This window comes from Miscanthus floridulus, chromosome 3 (genome assembly GCF_019320115.1).
Source record: "Miscanthus floridulus cultivar M001 chromosome 3, ASM1932011v1, whole genome shotgun sequence".
Classification (NCBI taxonomy): domain Eukaryota; kingdom Viridiplantae; phylum Streptophyta; class Magnoliopsida; order Poales; family Poaceae; genus Miscanthus; species Miscanthus floridulus.
In genome coordinates this window covers 132,661,557-132,682,709 of record NC_089582.1, presented here as the reverse complement: position 1 = coordinate 132,682,709, position 21,153 = coordinate 132,661,557, and the positions used below count along the sequence as shown (strand labels likewise).

The window sequence follows — 21,153 nt, the reverse complement described above, 5'->3', positions numbered from 1 at the left end:
AGTAACTTCGTCAAATTCATGATGCCATCATGCTGCATGCTGGTGTCAGATTCATTTCTGTTTCAAACATGGCACTAGCCTCTTCAGGCTTCAGCTGGCAGACTTATTGACCATGTGGGACATCTTACTGATCAGTGTTTACTACCTGGTTTTGTTCGTCAGTTGTTGAAGCTATTGGCTATGTGTGGGGATCCATGGAACATGGATAGAATCATCCACGTCACTTTAGTGCTTGTGTTTGTGTTTGTTTTAGTTTTGTCCAAGTAACAACCTTTTGTACAACTGGCATTCTCCTCCTTAATTTTATTATACTCCTATATAGCACTGCTCCTGCTGATTAGTTAATAAAAAAAGAAAGAAACTAGTGACTATTGATTGATTCATGTCTGACGACTTGTGATCTTGTTGACGCATGTTTGCAGTGTTCACGTACAACAAGCAGTTCCACAACGTGCTGGCAGAGAGCAAGGCGGACTACAAGAACTGCGACGCCAGCAAGCCGATGGACACCTGGTCGACAGGCAACGACTCTGTCATCCTCAACACCACGGGCCACCACTACTTCCTCTGCGGCTTCACGGGCCACTGCGCCGCCGGCCAGAAGGTGGACATCCGCGTGGCCTCCTCCTCTGCTGCCCCTTCCGAGTCCCCCTCCGCCGCACCGTCCCCGACCCCCTCCGGCAGTGCCACGGCCGCGCCGTCGCCGCACCACAACGCCGTGCCGAAGGCCCTCTCCGCCATCTCCGTGGCCGCGGCCGTGCTGGCATGATCAGGTCGTGTAGTGTCTCTCGGCTAGGGGATGACGCCTTTGTGAATTGTGAGGGACTGTACTGTGTCTGTGGCTGTATGAGCATTTAGCACCTGGATCTGTGCTTGTTTTACTTTTTTTTTGTGCCGCCTGGTTTCATGCACTGCTCTGATTATGTGGATTCTGGTATGCCATGGGGATTTCTGCCGGTTGTCAATTTTCTCATGTCTGGGCTGTTTATATTCGTCTGAAATTCGTTGTGCTTTACGCTGACTTTTTTTTAAGGCAAAACAAAGCTTCCATTAATCAATAACAGGAGTACAATCAACGGTTGCTAACCCCGACAACCAGTCCAGGATAAAGTCAAGCCAAAAGAAAGAGCGCTTGGTGGTCGACACGATACAAGCACAGCAATGGGCCACCGCTTTACGCTGACTTTGAAGCTGACCTTGTAGGTGTAATGTAGGCAGCTAGAGACGATATAAAGTAAAAAAAATCATGCCTTTTCTATCTCCTTCTAGTTCATTTTTCTTCTAGGAGGCATTCGCCAAGGCAGATAACAGGTTGGGAGGCCAGGATTTTCGGACCCATTGAGAGCTTAGGGCTTGTTTGGATCAAAGAATTCTCAAAAGAATTATGTAAATTCTAAAAAAATACGGTTGTCATTTTTCGAGAAGTCATATGGTTTGAATTTTGATCAAAATTATACAAATAATACTAACATTTATGATATAAAATAAGTATCATTAAATTAATTATGAAATATATTTTTATGTAGTAAACATATTCACTGTAAACTTGATCAAATCTAAGCTAGTTTGACTTACACAAATTCTATAGTTACATCCTTTCTGGATAGAGAATACTAGCTAGTGTGGTGGAGGACAGCCAACACGCAAGATTGGTGTTGTCAAAAAATGGAAAAGGACAAAATTGACGCCAAGACACGCTAGGATGGGTTAGTGCGTGAAGAAAAGTGAAGGTGCATCTAATCTTATCGTCAGTTTTGGTGAACTATGACAATACAAATATCGATCTAATAAAATTTGTGGAATATTTTAATGGTTATTACGGTGAAAAGTGTATATGAAAAAGTGTTGCTCACTGATAGTTATGAACAAAAATTGGCTACAAATGTTCTATAATAGTTGTCATGAAAGGTTATCTACAAAATTATATAAAAAGATATACTAAAAAAGTATGATGAGAAAATATTATAGTAAGTCATTCCGTAACATGGTGTGTATAAAAGTTGTGAATATAAATTTATATTTTTCCTTTTGTTTTCGAAAGAAAAATCTGGGAGTTTTTTATTTGCTGTTTTTGGTTTAGAATCAAGCGAACCTTCACGAACTAGGCAAAACATACGGGGCAAGTTACATGCTGGGTGAATATTGGAAACCAATTTTAAAAAGTTATTTTGGTTGTTTAAAAAATCTAAAATTTTGCATATTCATAGTGCATATAAATACTGGGATGTTCGGCTGAAGCTACAATAACATGTGAGGAGAGAAGATGCCGTTGCAGCAGCGGCTGCGGCTGCAACTTTTTCTCCCCCCACACACACCGAACGCCCCCTACTATGTACTCACATGCAAAAGTTAGGATGCAAACTTATACGGTGTTTGGTTGCCCCTCCTAAATTTTAGTCGCTGTCCCAGTCGAATATTTAGACACATGTATGGAGTATTAAATATAGACTAATTACGAAACTAATTGCATAGTTTGCGACTAATTTACGAGACGAATCTTTTAAGCCTAATTAGTCCATGATTTGATAAGGGTTGCTACAGTAAACATGTGTTAATGACGGATTAATTAGGCTTAAAAAATTCGTCTCATGGAGTACTGACGGATTATGTAATTTGTTTTTTATTAGTATCCGAATACTCCATACAACATCCTCCCGACATACCTCCTAAATTTTAAGTCACCGGATCCAAACACCCCCTTAAACCAAAAAAAAAATCATACAAAAATAAATAAATTTAAATGCATGTCCACTAGAGACAAAATACTCAAACTAGAAAATCAATAGATAACACGTTCGCCCAGCCAAGCAGGCCAATTCCGCTCTTTCGCACGAGCATCACAAGCTCCCAGGATTCGGAGCAAAGAACCAAACGTCCGAACTCACCCAGCATCATTGGCAAGGCCAAACAGTGCCCAGCAAAGTAATCAAACATGCCCTAACATGTGTATGTGTACTAGAAAGACGTTTTTGTCTTACAGTGCACATATACCTCAAATTTATCATTTTTCTTGAATTTTATAGTTCTGAGTTTGTATCCTGAATTTTAGCGCGTGTTTAGTCGGATGAAAGTTAGAAATTTAGCTACGGTAGCACATTTCGTTTTTATTTGACAAATAGTGTTCAATTATGGACTAATTAGACTTAAAACGTTCGTCTCGCAATTTCCAACTAAACTGTGCAAATAGTTTTTTTTTCGTCTACATTTAATGCTCCATACATATATCGCAAGATTCGATGTGATTGCTACTGTAGCACTTTTTTGGAATTTGGGAGGGGAACTAAACACGCGCTTACACATGTATATATATTTGCACATACTATGAATGTACTAAATTTTAATTTGTTAAACGATTAAAATGTATTTTTTGAATTCGTTTCTAGGTTCCCCGTATTTTCCGCGATCAGTCACGGAGCGGCTGCAGCACGTGGACCGTGCCGTGCCGCCTTCAGATTGGCTCATCCAACCGGCCCGGCCCAGTCCATTCCTACTCCAGAAGCCGTGTGCCGTGAAGCGTCGGAAAGCCAGCCAATCTGACTATCTGATATCTGACTGGACTGACCCGCGCCGCAGGTCGCCGTCAGCCCCCACCCCTCCCCTCCAAATCCAACAGCGGCGAGCAAAGCCAAACCAAACTAGCTCAGCTCGACTGCTCCGCCCCGCTTCGTTGCCAACTTCCGCTCCAAGCGTCGCGGTCGCGAAGTCTCATCGGCGAACCCGGCGGCTGCGACGCCGCCGCGATGGATTCGAGGCCCCGCGAGACTGACGCCCCCGGCGACCCGGCCAACGGCGCCGCCCCTCCGCTGGCCGCGACCGGGGACGTCGAGATCATCAGGCCCCGCAACGACAAGCGTGGGTACCGCCGCGTCGTGCTCCCCAACTCGCTCGAGTGCCTGCTCATCAGCGACCCCGACACCGATAAGGTCTGCTACTTCGATCGGGCTAGGATGGACCGAACGGGGTTTGGCGGTGGGTTTTGGATTTTGGTGCGAGATTTCGAGGTTGTGAATTGTGCTTTGTTTTGCAGGCGGCGGCGTCAATGAATGTTTCGGTGGGGTACTTCTGCGATCCCGATGGGCTAGAGGGGCTGGCGCACTTCCTTGGTCAGTGCTCTGTTTCGTCTTGCTGATCTGAAGTTCTGAACTCAGCTTACTGTACTTCAACTGGACTACTGGAGTTGTTTAGCTTCAGTTTGATCCTGATTTTTGTCCGTAGCTTTTCCCTGATTGGTTGTGAATAGCTCGGAAGTGAGAAATACGTGAACGTTACTATTTTTATTTGCTGTGCTCTCAATGTACTGTCGTTTATCACAACTCATGTCCCAATGCTTGTTACAGTGCATTTCAATTTGTATTTGGTTGTGAAACAGATGTTACTTATGTATTCCTGTGATCATACATGGAAATAAATAGGGTTATATTATAGACATTAGGTGCAAGCAAACATGAAAAGGGAGGATGAGCCGAACATGTTTTTTTTTTCTTTTCTTCTGATACCTGCTAGATTCCACTTGAGCATCCAAGTCTGTACTGGTATCTGCGAAAAAACGTCTCAAAAAGAACTTTTATCAGCAGTCAAAATATCGTTGAATTTGATGAGTGGAACAGACATGTCGTGCTGAGAAGAACTTTCTTGGCATTTGTCGCTAATGTGAAATTTACAAAAGGTATCGATTGCTTGATGATATGTGGACTGGGACACCCCACGATCAGTAATCCTGAAAAATGATAGAGTCACCTAGTTTGGAGAAACTAAGTGTTTACCCAGTAAATCTGCAAGTATCTCAAGGCTTAGTGGTGAAAAAGCATCAGGACAACTTACTCATCTGAATCCATACATGCATGACAACAAAATAAGCATAAATAATGTGATTCATACTTGGAGAATACTGTTACATGTTGTCGTTTTGATAGTATGCTCCCATTTATGGATGACATATACTAGTTGAAAGTTCAGTTGAATTAGCTGATGAACTCTACAAGTTGTCTGATATTCTATAAAGTTTCCTGAATTTTATCTATGTATTTTTCGCTTGGTTTGATGCTTTACTTAATTGCCGGGATCCTTTAAGGTGATAATTAAATATTTATGGACTTGATCAATAATATATAAACAATATATGTAATTTGTATTTTTACATATATAGACACTTAGTGTTCTGATTTTATATTGCTTTAGTTGCAGTTTTACTAACATCTTGATGGAAATTGAATACTATGTGGGTTGTTCTTTTTTAAACCCTATCCTTGTGATTGTTTCCAATTTTACAGAGCATATGCTTTTCTATGCTAGTGAAAAATATCCAGAAGAAGACAGTTACTCAAAGTACATTGCAGAGGTATGCTTTATTTTGCCAGGTTGAAAATTGTCTTTGTCTTATTTATATTACTTACAAATAGATCCCTGTAAATGGCCGTAATTGTTTTATTGTAATTTGTTATTGGATTTAGCTGGCATTGACAATGAAATCTTACTTTCTCCTTTAGTTCCTGGATGCAGTTCCTCAAGTCGTCAGTAGTGACTGACTTCTTTCTTAGAAGTTTTGTTGGCACAGTGGAACTGTTTTAGAACACGACAAGGAGCAGCTTAATACTAGAATAGTTAAACCATCATAAAACATTTAATTGTAGTGTTTTTGGTTTTACTTGTTTTTGGACCTGAAATCCTTAGACATTATTTGGTCAGGATAGAATAATACAACTGTAGAGAAAATCAGCTTTCTCTAACTCAAATAACGAGTTCAGTAAAACTACTCGAACTTTTCTGTTCCCACAAAAGACAAAATTGGAAAAACAAACAATTGAAAATTGAAAGCTGGTTATAGCCCAAGGAACATTTTCGCTCGATATATCCTAAATCCTGAACTAACAACCTATCGACATTACCAAATTTGCAAAATAAAAAGCACTATATCACAGATCGGTCATCTTTGGTTTGTGCCCAAATGTGCCAAATTTTGATCAAGGTTTCGCTAGCTCACAATTTCACCAAAGATGGGTGAGCATGGAGATGGGCGCCAGAGTCTGACATGTGGGACCACCCTCATTTGGACCTGGATGACACGGCGTGACAAGTTTCGGACCTGAAAATGTTATTTTGACAGTTTGGACCTGGATGACACCCTAGGACAAGATTGGGGACTTGAAAAATGCATTTTTAGAGTTCGGGGACCTGATGGTACCCTAGGACAAGTTTAGGACCACCTGTGCATTTTATCTACACTAAATTTATGTCGGTATGTGTTGCTTATGGTATAAGTACTTGGATAATGGGTGTTTTCTTGTAGCATGGTGGTTCAACCAATGCTTTCACATCGTCTGAACACACAAACTTCTATTTTGATGTGAACAGTGATAGCCTGCATGATGCTTTTGATAGGTACCTCCTATTGCTTTCTTTATTTTTACCTTATTTTCCTTGTGCGGAATTTCACTTATGCTTGTGCCATCTAATCTTAGGTTTGCACAATTTTTTATCAAGCCATTGATGTCCCCAGATGCTACACTTAGGGAAATAAAAGCTGTTGACTCTGGTATGTGATATCTTTTTCTCTTTTCTGTTGCTGTTGCTGGAATCACATTTTAAATTCTAACTTCCGTTTTCCACTTTTAGAAAATCAGAAAAACCTTTTGTCAGATCCTTGGCGAATGAGTCAGGTACTTGCATTTTCCAAGCTCACGTTAAATATGCAGACAGCTTAGTTACAGAGATCTGATTTTATTCATACCTGTCCTTTCTTGTTTTCAGCTTCAGAAGCATCTTTGTGTAGAGAATCATCCTTATCATAAGTTCAGCACTGGTTGTTATCTGAACAATGTTTTTTCCCCTTCCCTTTCTGTTCTTACATTACATACTATTAATGACATTGAGAATACACTGCTCACCTTCTACTTAATTTTATATGTCTTTCATTCCTTGAGTAACATGATATCTATTCATTTTGGCATTCATACTGGTTCCCAAAAATCTTTTATTTCAGTTTTTGTTTGTGATAGAATCTTGTAACAGCACAAAAGCTCCCAGTAGATATGAGTTTCTTACTGTTAATATTAAAATCAATGGAGTTCATAATATAAAGACCTTAACATTTTGAGAATAACTAAATGAATACTTGACTGTGTGAATGATGACTTGGTCAATGACTCAGTCGTGTGGTACGAACCTCCTACAGCCATCTTAGATGTCTTCTCTTTGCTTCAACAATAAATGAAGTTTCAGTGTAATAAAGAGTTTTTTATGATATATGCTTCACTGCTTGCTTGAATATTGGACAATTCCTTAGAACTGATTTTCACTGCTTGCTTCAAATACTGGACAATTCCTTAGAACTGATTCTCACTGCTTGCTTGAAATATTGGACAATTCCTCAACTGATTTCAGAATTCTTATTGATTAGGAAATTGGTATACTCTTGAAGTTAAAGCAAAGGAGAAAGGATTGGACACAAGGCTTGAGCTTATTAAATTTTATGATTCACACTACTCAGCCAACTTGATGCAACTTGTCGTGTATGGAAAAGGTTTTCCATCAAACTTTTCTGCATTTCCTTACAAGTTATCTGCAGCTAAAATCTTTTTTGGTTATTTTCCTTCTCAATTCTCATATCTTTTGTATATGCAGAGAATCTCGATAGCTTGCAGAACCTTGTTGAAAATAAGTTCTGCGATATTAGAGATGTTGGGAGGAAGCCATTTTCATTTCCTGGGCATCCATGTACACGTGAACATCTCCAGGTTTACTATTTAGTATTTACATTACAGGATATGAGTTGACAAGTGAGACTTGCAGTTACAGATGCTCGTACACTTGTTTATGCGAGTTGTTCCCTTGCAGATTCTTGTCAAAGCAGTTCCCATTAAACAAGGGCACACTTTGAGAATCCTATTTCCAATCACTCCCAATATCCGGCGTTACAAAGAAGACCCTTGCAGGTACATTAGCCATCTGATTGGTCATGAAGGAGAAGGATCTCTTTTTTACATACTTAAGAAGTTGGGTAAGTTATCCTTCTGTGGCCTTTGTTGCAGTTTAGGAACCTTTACTTCATGCCAGAAGAGGGAAAAGACATGTGTTTGCTTGGGCTTTTGAGTTGGGTTACCTCTGTGTGTGTTTGTTCTAAATCTCTTATGTCCGAGTAGTGAGTCTATATATCATGTTCATGTCATTCCCAGAGCCCTAATTTTGTTTCTTTATTGTTATTTTATGTTACATTTATCTGCAGTATGCATGGATGAATAAGTGTGGTTATGTTTTTGTCTGCTTCATTCCTGTTAGGCCAGTCTCAGTGGGAGATTTCATCTCACTATTTCCAAAACATGACGGTATTGGTAACTGTGAATGAAACAGTCTCTCTCAGTGCACACTTTCATTTCACCATTTCATAGGCTAGTTGCAACATTTAATTCTTGCAAGATGTCATGATCAATTGTGTCATGTGAACTACATACACTCTGTTTTTTATCCTCTTGATTTGGTCATCATGGTTAAATTCTAATTCTGTTGAATATTCAGGATGGGCTATGAGTTTGAAAGCTGGTGAAGGGGATTGGAGTCATGATTTTTCTTTCTTCTCCGTTACTATTCAGCTCACAGATGTAGGCCAGGGTGAGTTATAATTTCTGAAGGGCCATTTTGATATCAACTTTTGAAATGTAAGTGATAATCACAAATCTGATTACTGGTGATAGAACACATGGAGGATACTGTTGGACTATTGTTCAGATATATAAAGTTGCTGCAGACCTCTGAAACTCCTAAGTGGATATTTGATGAGGTAATTTAGTCTGGAACACATGTTTTTATTATAAAAAATGAATAATATTGTACATTACCAAATTTGAATCATTTTTATGAGTCATGAGTTGAAGCTTTGTGCATGCATGTCAGAGATTCTTTCAGTTTCCATGAATATATTAGTATATTTCAGAATTTAGTCGATCAGGCCACTTACCCTTTATCAGTAATACCAGCCTAACACTATAATATGAACAAACGTCTGCATTGAAAATATTTTTTCATGAGATATAGTACCATGTTATGATTTGTTCAACCCTTGTTCTTATTTCGTAGTTGTCTGATATATTCTACTTCAGTTAATCGAACCTACAGGACAGTTCTGATTTTGGGGTATACTTGCAATGTAATGCATGTTCCTTTGTCACCCAATTAAACATGGGTCTTGGCTTGAAAGTTGAAAAAGTCATTTTTGTTTGTATCATCAACACTTGCATAACTAAAATAGGCTTCTCTGATTTGCGAAATAAAATGATCAAGTCATACAAATGCATTGTTCAACAATGTAAAAATGTTGATCTCTCTCTCTCTCCTTTGCTTCAGATTTTTTCATGTACTTTTTTGTGTACTAATACATTTTTGTTGGACTTTGAAGCTTCAAGCTATCTGTGAGACAGGATTCCACTATCGAGACAAGAGCCCTCCTATCAATTATGTTGTAAATATTTCTTCAAACATGCAGGTGCTTCAGTTATGCTTATCTTAAATTTATCTTCACAACTGTTGCCCTTTTGTATACTGGATTTATTTGCACATGCCTGTGGTAACATCTGATGCACTGTAGTGCAGTTCACATATATTTAAATCATATCTTGACTTTGGCAAGTCTTAGTGAATAACTCTCTATACAATGAGTAAAGCTTATTGATTGAATGAAAGAAAAGCATTGTATCAGCATTTTCTTTAATTTGCATGCCATTGAAGAACCAAAATAATATGTAGAAACATCGTACATTTGATTTCCACAGAACTATTCATTTTGTAATTTCCATGGTTGTGGTAATCATATGTCTAGGCACATAGCAATCTGTGTGTGCTGAATATTGATCTATATGTAGGAAAATTCACACAAAATTATACAAATGTTGTACAATGTGGTTTTATATATAATATTGGGATATGGTAGTTCCCTAGATTTAGTATAAGCTATTTTATATAGTAAGCTATCCCAAATGCTTATTTTCTTTTTTATAATAATGGTAAACTATGCCACCCATTAATGGATCCTTTTTGTCATTACAACAGATTTTTCCACCAGAAGATTGGTTGATTGCTTCATCTGTGCCATCAAAGTTTTCACCAGATGCTATTCAGAATATTTTAAATGAATTAACTCCTGAAACTATAAGGTCATTCTCAGGGCACTACATGAGCATACAAATTACAAATGGAGAAATTTATTTTCTTTGCCTTTCATTTTGTTTGTTCCCTCTGTTTAAATCTCTCTTTGCTCTCCGTATTTCCTACCAGAATATTCTGGGAATCGAAAAACTTTGAAGGGCAAACAAGCTTAACAGAGCCATGGTATGGTACATCATATTCTGTCGAAGCTGTCCCTCCATCAATCATACAGGTACATTTTTGGACATTATTACTTTCTGTATTGAAGCTAGAAAAGTACCTGTGTCTTATATCCTGTAATTATTTTGCAGAAATGGGTAGAGAAAGCCCCTGAGGAAGATCTACACCTGCCAAAACAAAACATCTTCATTCCAAGAGATCTTTCATTGAAAAGTGTGGAGGAAATGGTAATATTTTGAATGGCTTGCCTGCTTAACTTTATCTGGTTTGCTTATGCTCTATCTCTCTGTTACATCCAGGTAAGTTTTCCTGCCATGCTGAGGAAGACACCATTTTCAAGACTCTGGTACAAGCCCGATACAATGTTTTTCACACCCAAGGCTTATATCAAGATGGATTTTCATTGTCCACTGTCCCAAAGCTCACCCGAGTCAGCAGTTCTTACTGATGTATTCACGAGGTTGCTTATGGACTATCTGAATGATTACGGTATGTCAGACTCAGATGTCTGTTTTTATGGTTCTTCCAAGTTCCAACAAAAGCTGATCAATTTTTTTTTAGTGCATTCTTTCACTTGTTTCTCATATAATTTATCATGGGTATATTATATTGGATACGAAGGGCGGGCCTGGTGCAAGCGGTAGAGTCTTATCGCCTGTGACCAGAAGGTCCCGGGTTCGAGTCGCAGGTCTCCTCGCATTGCACAGGCGAGGGTAAGGCTTGCCACTAACACCCTTCCCCAGACCCCGCACAGAGCGGGAGCTCTCTGCACTGGGTACGCCCTTTTTATATTATATTGGATACATCATGTATTAGATACTAGAAATGGGAACTGTGGAAAAAAAATTCTTATTGGAATGTGTTAGCAATAATTCATATGCCTGTATATCAGTTAATACAATCAGTTAAAGAAATAAAAAAATCGCATAAAATGCCAATATGGGATGCCCGTGAAATGAGTTTCACAAATTTTATTCCTTGCCCTTAACTTTCTGAGATACATGTTTTGTCATGAGTCAGGGATTGTATCGTGGAAGGTTGTTACTGTTTTTTGAAGTTAACTTGTTCCAGACTTCCTTCCACTCTAGCTTCTGTAATGATACACCAATTTTGTTTTTGCTTTCAGCTTATGACGCTCAAGTTGCTGGCCTCTATTATGCTGTTAATCCAAATGACACTGGTTTTCAGGTTGGTTTTTTCAAGTAACTCACACACATATAATAGTCCTATAATTTGGTTATTTTTATTTTTTGACTACTGTAAAAATATAGTACTTGGACTGATATAATACTTCTGGATTTTACTTGAGCATTGGCCCTAATGTACAACATGCATGCTCACATTGATACAAAATGAATTTCTTGTGTTGTGTTCTTTTTGAAAACTTAATGCTTTTCCTTCACCATTCGATGTCTGTACACTGTACTATCTTGTAGGTAACTATGGTTGGCTTCAATGACAAAATGAGAACCCTTCTGGAGACTGTTATTGGCAAGATTGCAGAATTTAAAGTTAAGGTTGACCGTTTTTCTGTGATAAAGGTAATAAACAATAGTTCCCTGCAAATTTGCATGTTGTTTTGTTGTTATTTTGTGAGTTGTATGCCCAGAACTTCTAGGAGTCCTTAAGAGTTGGGACTTGGTTCACATTCAAATATCCAATTTGGAAACTCCAATTTTAACCCTCAGAATTTTTGTTCCCCCGTCTGTCTCTTACAGAACAAAGAGACTTGATCATTGATTGAGCCAAGATACATCCTCATCTTTCTTTTCAATAATCATAGCTTGTGCCATCAAAGAACGGTGGTTTGCCCCCACATGGTTGAACACAACTTGAGCCATAATTTGACACCGAGGTTGTTAAGCCTTCAATCAAACGGTGACCACGGCTCCTGATACCACTTGTAAGGTCCTAATATGGCTAGAGGGGGGGTGAATAGCCTATTTAAAAATCTACAAGCCAACTAGAGCAACTTGATTAGTATAATAAATAGCGAAATGCAAACTTGCTCTAGCTCTACAAGGGCTTGCAAGCCACCTATCAACAATTCTAGTTGCTATGATTACTAAACATAATTTGCTATGTCACTACTCACTAAGAGCTCTCACACTTGCTACACTAAAGAGCTCCACTAGATGAACTTAAACTACAAAGCAAGCTCTCAATTCTAGATACACTAAAGAGCTTGCCACAACTAGTTTGCAAGATTATAAATGAGTGAGTAGGGTGATTATACCGCCGTGTAGAGGAGTGAACCAATCACAAGATGAATACTAAATGAATCACCGGGAGAATACCAAAGGGCAAGAGACAACCAATTTTCTCCTGAGGTTCACGTGCTTGCCAACACGTTACGTCCCCGTTGTGTCGACCAACACTTGGTGGTTCGGCGGCTAAGAGGTGTTTCACGAACCTCGTCCACACAATTGGACACCGCAAGAACCTTAAGAGTTGGGACTTGGTTCACATTCAAATATCCAATTTGGAAACTCCAATTTTAACCCTCAGAATTTTTGTTCCCCCGTCTGTCTCTTACAGAACAAAGAGCCTTCTCAACGTCTCATTTTAACATTAACACAGTGCAAGGATCAAATATTCTATCTTCTTGTTTTTTTAATGCAAAAGGTAATTTGTGGCTGGGACTGAGTACATGTGCAATAATGTGTCCTAAGTTTTTTTTGTCACCCTGTTGTAGTATGTTTCTCAACAAAAAAACCTTCGTAGTCCAGTGGTTTGACTAGGGGCTCTTGGTGTGTTTCAACTCTAGCCTACCCCAGCTTGCTTAGGGACTGAAAGGCTATGTTGTTGTTGTTGTAGTAGTATATTTCTATGTAAAGAAAATTATATGAATATCTATGGGCAATCAACACGGCATACATTTGTTGCTTGTTATTTCAATTGTTACTTTTATTATCTAATAATAATTGAGTTGATAGTATCTTTTACCCTAGGCGTTCTAGAATATCAAAAAGTGTTTCTGGTCATGCCTTCCTTATTATTGCTCTCAACCTACTGTACTTGTTTCCAGGTGATGCAATTGCAAGCTGAGACTGTCTTTCTATGCACTTTGTATGAACTAAAGGCGTCTTCTTTTTTGTCATCAGGAAGCTATGACAAAGGAGTATGAGAATTTAAAATTTCGGCAGCCATACCAGCAAGTCTTGTATTATTGTTCGCTGATACTGGAGGACCAAGCGTGGCCATGGGATGAGGAATTTTCTGCACTTTCCCACCTCGAAGCTAGTGATCTAGAATTTTTTTTGCCTCGGTTGCTGTCAAAGACCTTCATTGAGTGTTATTTTGCAGGTTTATCTATTTAATAGTTGACTTGAATATTTGATATGTCCTCAAAAGAATTTGATTCAATACCCTGATTCATATTTTTCTGTCTTGACTTGAGGATGCCCTGCATTGTTATCCTTCTTGATTGCATATACCAATTTCAGGTAATATTGAACCCAATGAAGCAAAAAATATCATTCACCATGTTGAAGATGTCTTATTCAATGCACCCATTAGTGCTTGCAAGCCACTATCCCCATCACAGCATCTTGCCAAGAGGATTGTAAAGCTTGAAAAGGGTTTGAGATACTATTATCCAGCAATGTGCTCAAATGACCAAGATGAAAATTCTGCTCTTCTGCATTATATTCAGGCATGCTTTCTATACTTGTTCTTCTCAAATGATTGTTTTCAGTGAAAAGTACCTCCAAGTAATACCAATTGATTCTAAAAACGTGATATTGGCAGATTCATCTATTGAATATGAACGATTGTTTTCAGTGAAAAGTACCTCAAGTAATAACAATTAATTCTAAAAACGTGCTATTGGTAGATTCATATAGCAAATTTAGGTGGTTAACCTAAGGGATGTCATAGTGTTACACCATGTTAACTGTGTGGCGTAGTCGATGCTCATGCAGTCCTGTTCTTTAATTTTGTGCATGCGTGTATCAATTCCATTGTGCCAGGACTCAGGATTTGCCACCTGCCACACAATGTAATGCTATAGCAATATCCTCATCTGTGCAGACTCATCAGGATAATGTCAAGCAAAATGTTCTACTTCAACTACTTGCTCTTGTTAGCAAGCAGCCAACTTTTCATCAATTGCGATCAGTTGAGCAACTTGGCTACATAGCGCTGCTTTGGCAAAGGTACAAGGAAGCCTTTCTTATTTTATGATTATTTGAGAATTTGTCTTCTGTCCTTTTCTTTTTGTGTGATGCATTTGGCAATAAAATGTGTACGCGTGTTCACCCAGGAATGATTCAGGTGTCCGTGGGTTGCAATTTATAATCCAGTCAATTGTGAAGGTAAATGTACTAATTTTATCCATTTCTGTTATTTTTAAATCTCCTCTTCACAATTCTAGCGCTTGTTGTGAACATGTGTAATTACTCTTCAGCTCTAATAAGTTCAGTACAATTTTCAATAGGATCCTGCCAATCTGGATGCCAGAGTTGAAAATTTTCTGAAGATGTTTGAAGGCACTCTCTACCAGATGTCTGATGCAGAGTTCAAGGTTAGACGTGCTTCTCTTTCCATGTAATTACTGTTTTATCAAGCTCTCAGCATCCTGTTTCAATCTTTAATGATGTTGGTTCCTATTTCCTGGTGATTGTGGGATGTTTATCTGCTAACATATTAATGCTTTAACCCATACATAAACTTCTTAATTAGTAGTGAAAAATTACATGCTTGGAAATCATAGTTTAAAAATCTATGCTGTCTGGCACCGGGTCCTGATTCTTTTATTTTACAGACAAGTAAGATAAAGCTATCGCAAGTTGTGTTGTTCTCAACCAGAATGTTAAAGCAAGTAGCATTTCCAACCACCGATACTTATTATTAATCCTGAAGGATACATTACTCTTTCTTCACCCATGCGTTGGTAATGAACAAGGGTAGGATGCAGTAGTGAAGTATCTTATCTTATTCCCAAGACGTTTACTGTGTCGTATTGTTGGTTCAACTTTTGCTGTGCTATGGATTTTCTTTGATTAGAATTATGGCAGCTTGCTTCTGGTGTTTTCTGATCTTTTGGCACTTAGGCTCCGAGCATTAGCATCTGGAGCACCATGGCCAGGCCTCCAGTGGAAATTATAACATTGGATTGAACATTCTAAATTCTAACCAGAAGTTGTTAACAGAGAGACTGGCACTTTTATTAGGAGAATCGTTTGATTTTTTTTTCCCAGAAATAGTGCCTGCATGTGTTATTATTATTATGAGGGAAAAGCCGGTCCCAAAACACTTCAAAGTAGAGATACAAAAGTGGGGGAAAACCCAACAAAAACACAGAAAGTCACAAAACTAGGGACATGTGACGATTCAGCTTTCTATCACAAAACCCCCAAACAAAAGTCACAACGCAACCTGTTTGCTTCTCTTACAGCATTTTATGGTTTATGTATGTACCTTATAACAATTGTATGGCCTCTCCTGCAGAGTAATGTAAGTGCTCTTATTGATATGAAACTGGAGAAATACAAAAACATCCGTGAGGAATCAGCTTTCTTCTGGGGAGAGATTTCTGAAGGAACCCTCAAATTTCATAGAAAACAAGAAGAGGTGTGTACTCATTGATTGTCTTCGTGTATTGTTTTGTGAACTCAAGTCTCAAGATAATTCTATGATGGCAGGTTGCTGCACTGAGGGAGCTCAAGAAGGAAGAGTTGATAGACTTCTTCAATGATCATGTCAAGGTCAATGCACCACAAAAGAAGATTCTTAGTATACAGGTGTACGGTGGTCTCCATTCTGCCGAGTACGAAACAATAGTGCAAAATGCTCCGCCACCTCAGTCGTGTGAGATAACTGATATTTACAGCTTCAGGAGATCGAGGCCTTTATATGGATCATTCAGGGGAGGTGTTGGTCAGATGAAGTTATAGTTCAACATTTTCTCATCTCTTTCTGTAAAATTCTGAAAAAGAATAATATTTCTGTTCAACCACTTCTGTTGGACTAGGCTGACCTGCATCTACGTTCATAGTTTATTTCATCGAGGACACCATAGTAGGGCATTTATCTATGGTCTTTTTTCACTATATTCATTAAAATATTCTGATATTATAAGATTTCACATTGCCTGGTAAAGACAAATATGTAGCCATGCCTGGTTGGTCTGAGATACGACATTACGACATATATTAGACTAAAAAGAGAAAAAAAAGGAAATGTTGTGTTAACCTAGCTTGGATTATTGGAGACGGTATATGGGTACAAATGCAGAAGTTTGACGTTTTTCGATGGAAACCTTAATTTCTAACGAAATACCAGCTATGCCAGTGCCACTGAGCTAAAAAGAGTTCCTAACGAAATTAGGAACATGCCACTGAGCTAAAAGGAATTCCTAACCAAATTAGGAACAGTGGTAACTGGTAACCAGTTTCGGGTACCAACTATGCCTTCGACTGCGCACGCATCTAAGGACCCGGGCTAAGAGGAGATGAGGTTGTGGGTGGAGGAGAAGAAGCTGGAGCTAGAGGATTCCAAAAAAAAAAAAAAAAAAGTAAAGGCGACAAATCCACTTCGTTATTACCCCCAACTCAAGATCGAGTTGGCATGCATCAGAGTCACAATAACTAAATCTCAAGCACATACCAAGTTGTAAGTAATTAATTTCTCAGCCGTGCCTTTATTCATGGACCCAGCTCTCAAGAGCCCTAGTCATCGAAACTATCATGGACTCATCGCCTCATCCTATAGAAACAAGGCTTCGCCTCCACCATCACCAACATCTCCTCCCCCGTTACCTCCTTTTCTACCCATAAAGTTCGTATTAACGCACACGCAGTATTCTGGTATCACCCCGCCCCCGCGACAGAAACCGTTGGTGTAGCCCTTGCTTTTACAAGATCTGGCACATTCGCCTGGATAGCACGGGAGGTGATTCACCTTGAAGGGAGGTGATTCACCTTGCTTGGCCTCAGCACCTGCGCAATCAAATGAACGAACCAATCAATATGAATGGAGTTTGACTATCATGTTATGATGTTAATATATATCCTAGTTATACATATTCATCAGCTAAAGCCCAGTGACTAGACCGTACGTACCATTGATTTGTTCCATGCTTTGGAGTTTGAATGAAGTCGATCCTCCCTCACCCAAGGTTAGAAGGGCTAGCACTAAGGCCGCCGCCGCTAAGGCCTTCCCTTTCATGGCTGAATTGAGCTTTGCTTTGTCAGGTGAGAAGATCGAAGAGAAAGAGAATGACACAAGTGTTCATTAATAATGCTCTGAGAGTTCATCCATTACCAATATTTATAACAAAATGGATGTGCATATCCTTGCCTCGGATTCTCATTCATTAATTAGATGATTTATTACATGAGTAGATATGATACCTTGCTACTAGCAGCAGCAAAATGGATATGCACATCCTTTTCGTCATTGCGTGGCATGTCTTTTTTTTTTTTTATGTTTGAAAAGGCATCTTAAATAAATCCATCTAGGTACCCTTTTCATTCTCCCTGCACGCATCTCAGTCGAGAAAATCGTGCCTTTTAATTTCATACAGTAATAAATATATAGAGAGATTTATATTAATCATAGGTACAGATTTCCACTGAAATCACTTTTTTTAATAAAAGATTGCCCCAATGGAAATATGTAAATAGCCCTCTAAATATATGAAATTAAATTACCATGTCTATTATCATGAATAATAATAATAATAATAATAATAATAATAATAATAATAATAATAATAATAATAATAATAATAATAATAATAATAATAATAATAATAATAATAATAATAATAATAATAAAAATAAAAATAAAAAAAAATAGATATGGCAGTAACCGGTGGTTCGCACCTAACTTCAACTTTATTTAAATATAGATAAAGATATAGATATATAGACATATGTAATATAGATATAGATACAGATACAGATAAATACTTCAAATAAAAAATGTCAATTGTGAAGTTGTGTATAGATAGATATCATGGAAATATATATTATATGAAGACATTATGAATTTTCAAAGTGATCTCCAAGTTCGGATGAAAGAAATCTGAGCCTTCTCTAAAAAATGTATTTCTATATGTGGCTTGGTTAGTGGGATTCGGTGGAAGTATTTATAGAGGACGGTTGGGAATTGAGTGGTCCTGTGTCCAAAAATGCAAGCCTCTATAAGTCGTCTGTAGCAGTGGCTATTACTATTAATGATCTTCTAGAACCAACTAAACAAACGAGAAATTTTCAGATAAAAATCAATTGTTTCATAGAACCTTATTATGTGATAATTCTATTACAGGTTGGATTTTATTTGACCAACGGTGTAATTTTCTCTATTTATTGTACGGTGAATTTATAATTAGGAATCAACTATAGAAATATATTTTCACAGTCGGTTGTTAGTTACTCGGGAGCTTAGGGACGGATCTTATGAGCAGTTAACCCTATAATTCTGACATGGTGATTAAAAAACAAATCGACTGTGTTGTAATTTTAATTTTTAATCCACTGTAGTAACATGTCAACATGATAGATTCAGAAGAAAAAAAATCACGACACACAGGTAAGTGACAACCATTTCATTATTATCACTACACCTCAAGACATGCACAAACACCACAAGAGAATGACTCTCGGACACACAATAACGAAAGTTCAATCATGTCCGGGCAGCCCTATCTTCTCGCATGTCCGGCGTTAGTTAACTCGATCGGTCACCGCTCCCTCACCAGTACCGCTGCCTCCATCACCTGTGCATTCCTTAGTGCACGCGCACTTCCGGTCAAGTTGGGTGCAGTAGCCGTCGGTGTAGCCCTTGCTGATGCAATATGGGAGACAAGTCGATTGTTGGCACACAACATCCGTCGGTGTCACCCATTGGCATACCTTGGCCTCGGCACCTGCTGAATCAGATGAACCAACCAATCAGTGTTTTTTTCATCAGCTAAAACCGCGAGTGACTACATGGTTCATATTTCTTTTTCAGGCTTTTGTAGGTAGGATGAAGTCGATCACTCACCTAAGGTCAGGAGGAGGAAGACCAAGGCAGTCGTCGCTGCAATTTTACCCATCATGGCAGAACTGAAACTAAGCAGAGGTTTGTTTTGTTGGGTGATGAAGAGGAAGGAAAGGGCACAAATGCCTATTCATAGTGTCCGATCGAGTGCATGCATCGTTACCGCCGGGTATCCGGAAAAGGATATGCATAACCTAGTCTTGGATACTACTCAGCAAGTAGTAATTAAAAGGAAAATTTACTAGTGTCCTTAGACTGACTCCAACAGAGCCAACCCAAACGCATGACGCATTTCCCGGTTTGCGTGGTGCACAGTAAAAACGTACGTGACCCATATCCTCCTTTCTCCAACAGCGGGCGCACCGAGATCCATATCCTCCTTTCCCCTTTCCCCATTCACGGTGTGGTCGCTCAGCACGGGCTCGTCGCCGCGGGGCTCCGAACGCAGCTCCGACGACGGGGAGGAGCTGGTCGAGGTCACGCTCGACCTGCAGGAGGACGACACCATCATTCTGCGGAGCGTCGAGCCGGCCACGGCGGGGGCCGCCACCGGGCTGCCGCTGGGCGCGCGCGGGGACCATGCGGGCGGCGCGTCGTCGCGGTCCCGGTCGCCGTCGATCAGGCGGACCTCGTTGCACCGGCTGCTGCAGTTCTCGCAGGAGCTCAAGGCGGAGGCCATGTCCATCACGCGCCAGTTCTCGCAGGACCTCACCAAGCGCTTCGGCCGCACCCAGAGCCGCGCGGAAGGGCAGGGGCATCAGCAGCAGGAGCCGTCGTCAGGCATCGAGTCGGCCCTCGCCGCAAGGCGGCAGCGCACGCGCTCCGGCGCGCACAAGGCACTCCGCGGCCTCCGCTTCATCAGCAGCAACAAGGCCAACAACGCCTGGATGGAGATGCAGGCCAACTTCGACCGCCTCGCCCGATTCCGCGCCCACCCGCGGCGGATTTCACCTCCCAGTCGCGGATCTAGTCCGTGGCGGCGGGGAGGAAAGGCGAAGAACCCGAGCGCGCGCGGTTGCGACGGCGCCGTAGACGGCACTAGGCGTCCTGCGCGGCTTGGGCGGCGAGCTCTCCCTCCCTCCCCGCCGAGCAGAGGCCCCGCCGGCGAGCTCTTGACCCGAGGCCGACGAGTTTCCAGGCGCCGCGGCGGTGTCCTCAGCCGCGCCGGGCGTCCGCGTCCCGCCTCCCGGACGGCGCGGGAGCCCCTTCCTCGGCCGGCGGCGCTAGGGCGAAGCGCGCCCCCTGGCGGGCCCTTGGCAGCGCGCCGGCGGGGAGTGGGGAACGCAGCGAGGGCGCGGGCGTGGCGCAGGGCGAGGGCTGCCCCTACTGCGGCGGCGCACCGACGCAGGGCGAGGGCTGCCCCTGCTGCGGTGGCGCACGTGCTGCCCCGCCCCTGTGCCGGCTCCGCACCTGCTCCCTCTCTCTCTCGTTTTGCTTCGTCGAGAACGAAGACGCATTTTTTGCGTCGCGAGTCGGAGATGCTACGCAAAATGGCTACCGTGTTTGCCTTCTCCGTTGGAGCATGATTTCGGAACCCAAAACACTGTGCCGTATGCATTTTACGTTTGGGTCTGCGTTTACCTATTCCGTTGGAGACAGTACACCTTATTTTATCTTATCTTATATTATTACTAAATGAAAATGTTCCAAATGGAACCTTCACATTAGTTTTCACGAGACACGTTAGAAAAATTAAATTCCACAAATTCTCGAAAATACCAAAATATCTAGTATTTAATTTGGTAGTAGTAGACTTTAATCGTCATCACCAATAACAACCATTAGATCTATTTTTTGTTTTATAAAAGATTACCCATCGGAAATATGATTTAAATAGCCTCTAAATAT

At 40.3% G+C, this 21,153-nt stretch overlaps 3 protein-coding genes across 4 annotated transcripts; all 3 read left to right on the top strand.

Moving 5' to 3' along the window:
* The first annotated feature begins 412 nt into the window (after positions 1-412).
* On the top strand, positions 413-1,023 carry LOC136544463 (mavicyanin-like). Its single transcript, XM_066536619.1, has one exon. It carries the CDS (start codon positions 413-415, stop codon positions 767-769), a length of 357 nt encoding a protein of 118 aa, XP_066392716.1. The 3' UTR covers positions 770-1,023.
* A 2,563-nt stretch (positions 1,024-3,586) lies between these two features.
* LOC136542484 (insulin-degrading enzyme-like 1, peroxisomal) lies at positions 3,587-16,422 on the top strand. Of its 2 annotated transcripts, XM_066534950.1 has the most exons (26): positions 3,700-3,923; positions 4,028-4,103; positions 5,271-5,338; positions 6,287-6,378; positions 6,459-6,532; positions 6,613-6,656; positions 6,748-6,799; positions 7,397-7,519; positions 7,621-7,733; positions 7,834-7,996; positions 8,512-8,604; positions 8,688-8,773; positions 9,389-9,475; positions 10,039-10,142; positions 10,264-10,366; positions 10,446-10,541; positions 10,614-10,803; positions 11,441-11,502; positions 11,751-11,855; positions 13,419-13,620; positions 13,761-13,969; positions 14,347-14,471; positions 14,579-14,630; positions 14,753-14,839; positions 15,766-15,888; positions 15,960-16,422. In XM_066534950.1, the coding sequence occupies exons 1-26, from the start codon at positions 3,741-3,743 to the stop codon at positions 16,209-16,211; spliced, it is 2,964 nt and encodes a 987-aa protein (XP_066391047.1). In that variant the 5' UTR covers positions 3,700-3,740; the 3' UTR covers positions 16,212-16,422. The 2 variants fall into 2 exon arrangements, with proteins under 2 accessions (XP_066391048.1, XP_066391047.1); XM_066534951.1 differs by lacking the exons at positions 14,579-14,630; positions 14,753-14,839; positions 15,766-15,888; positions 15,960-16,422 and having other exon boundaries at positions 3,587-3,923; positions 14,286-14,411.
* Positions 16,423-19,578: 3,156 nt separating this feature from the next.
* On the top strand, positions 19,579-20,408 carry LOC136547001 (uncharacterized). Its single transcript, XM_066538970.1, has one exon. It carries the CDS (start codon positions 19,589-19,591, stop codon positions 20,273-20,275), a length of 687 nt encoding a protein of 228 aa, XP_066395067.1. The 5' UTR covers positions 19,579-19,588; the 3' UTR covers positions 20,276-20,408.
* Positions 20,409-21,153: the final 745 nt, after the last annotated feature.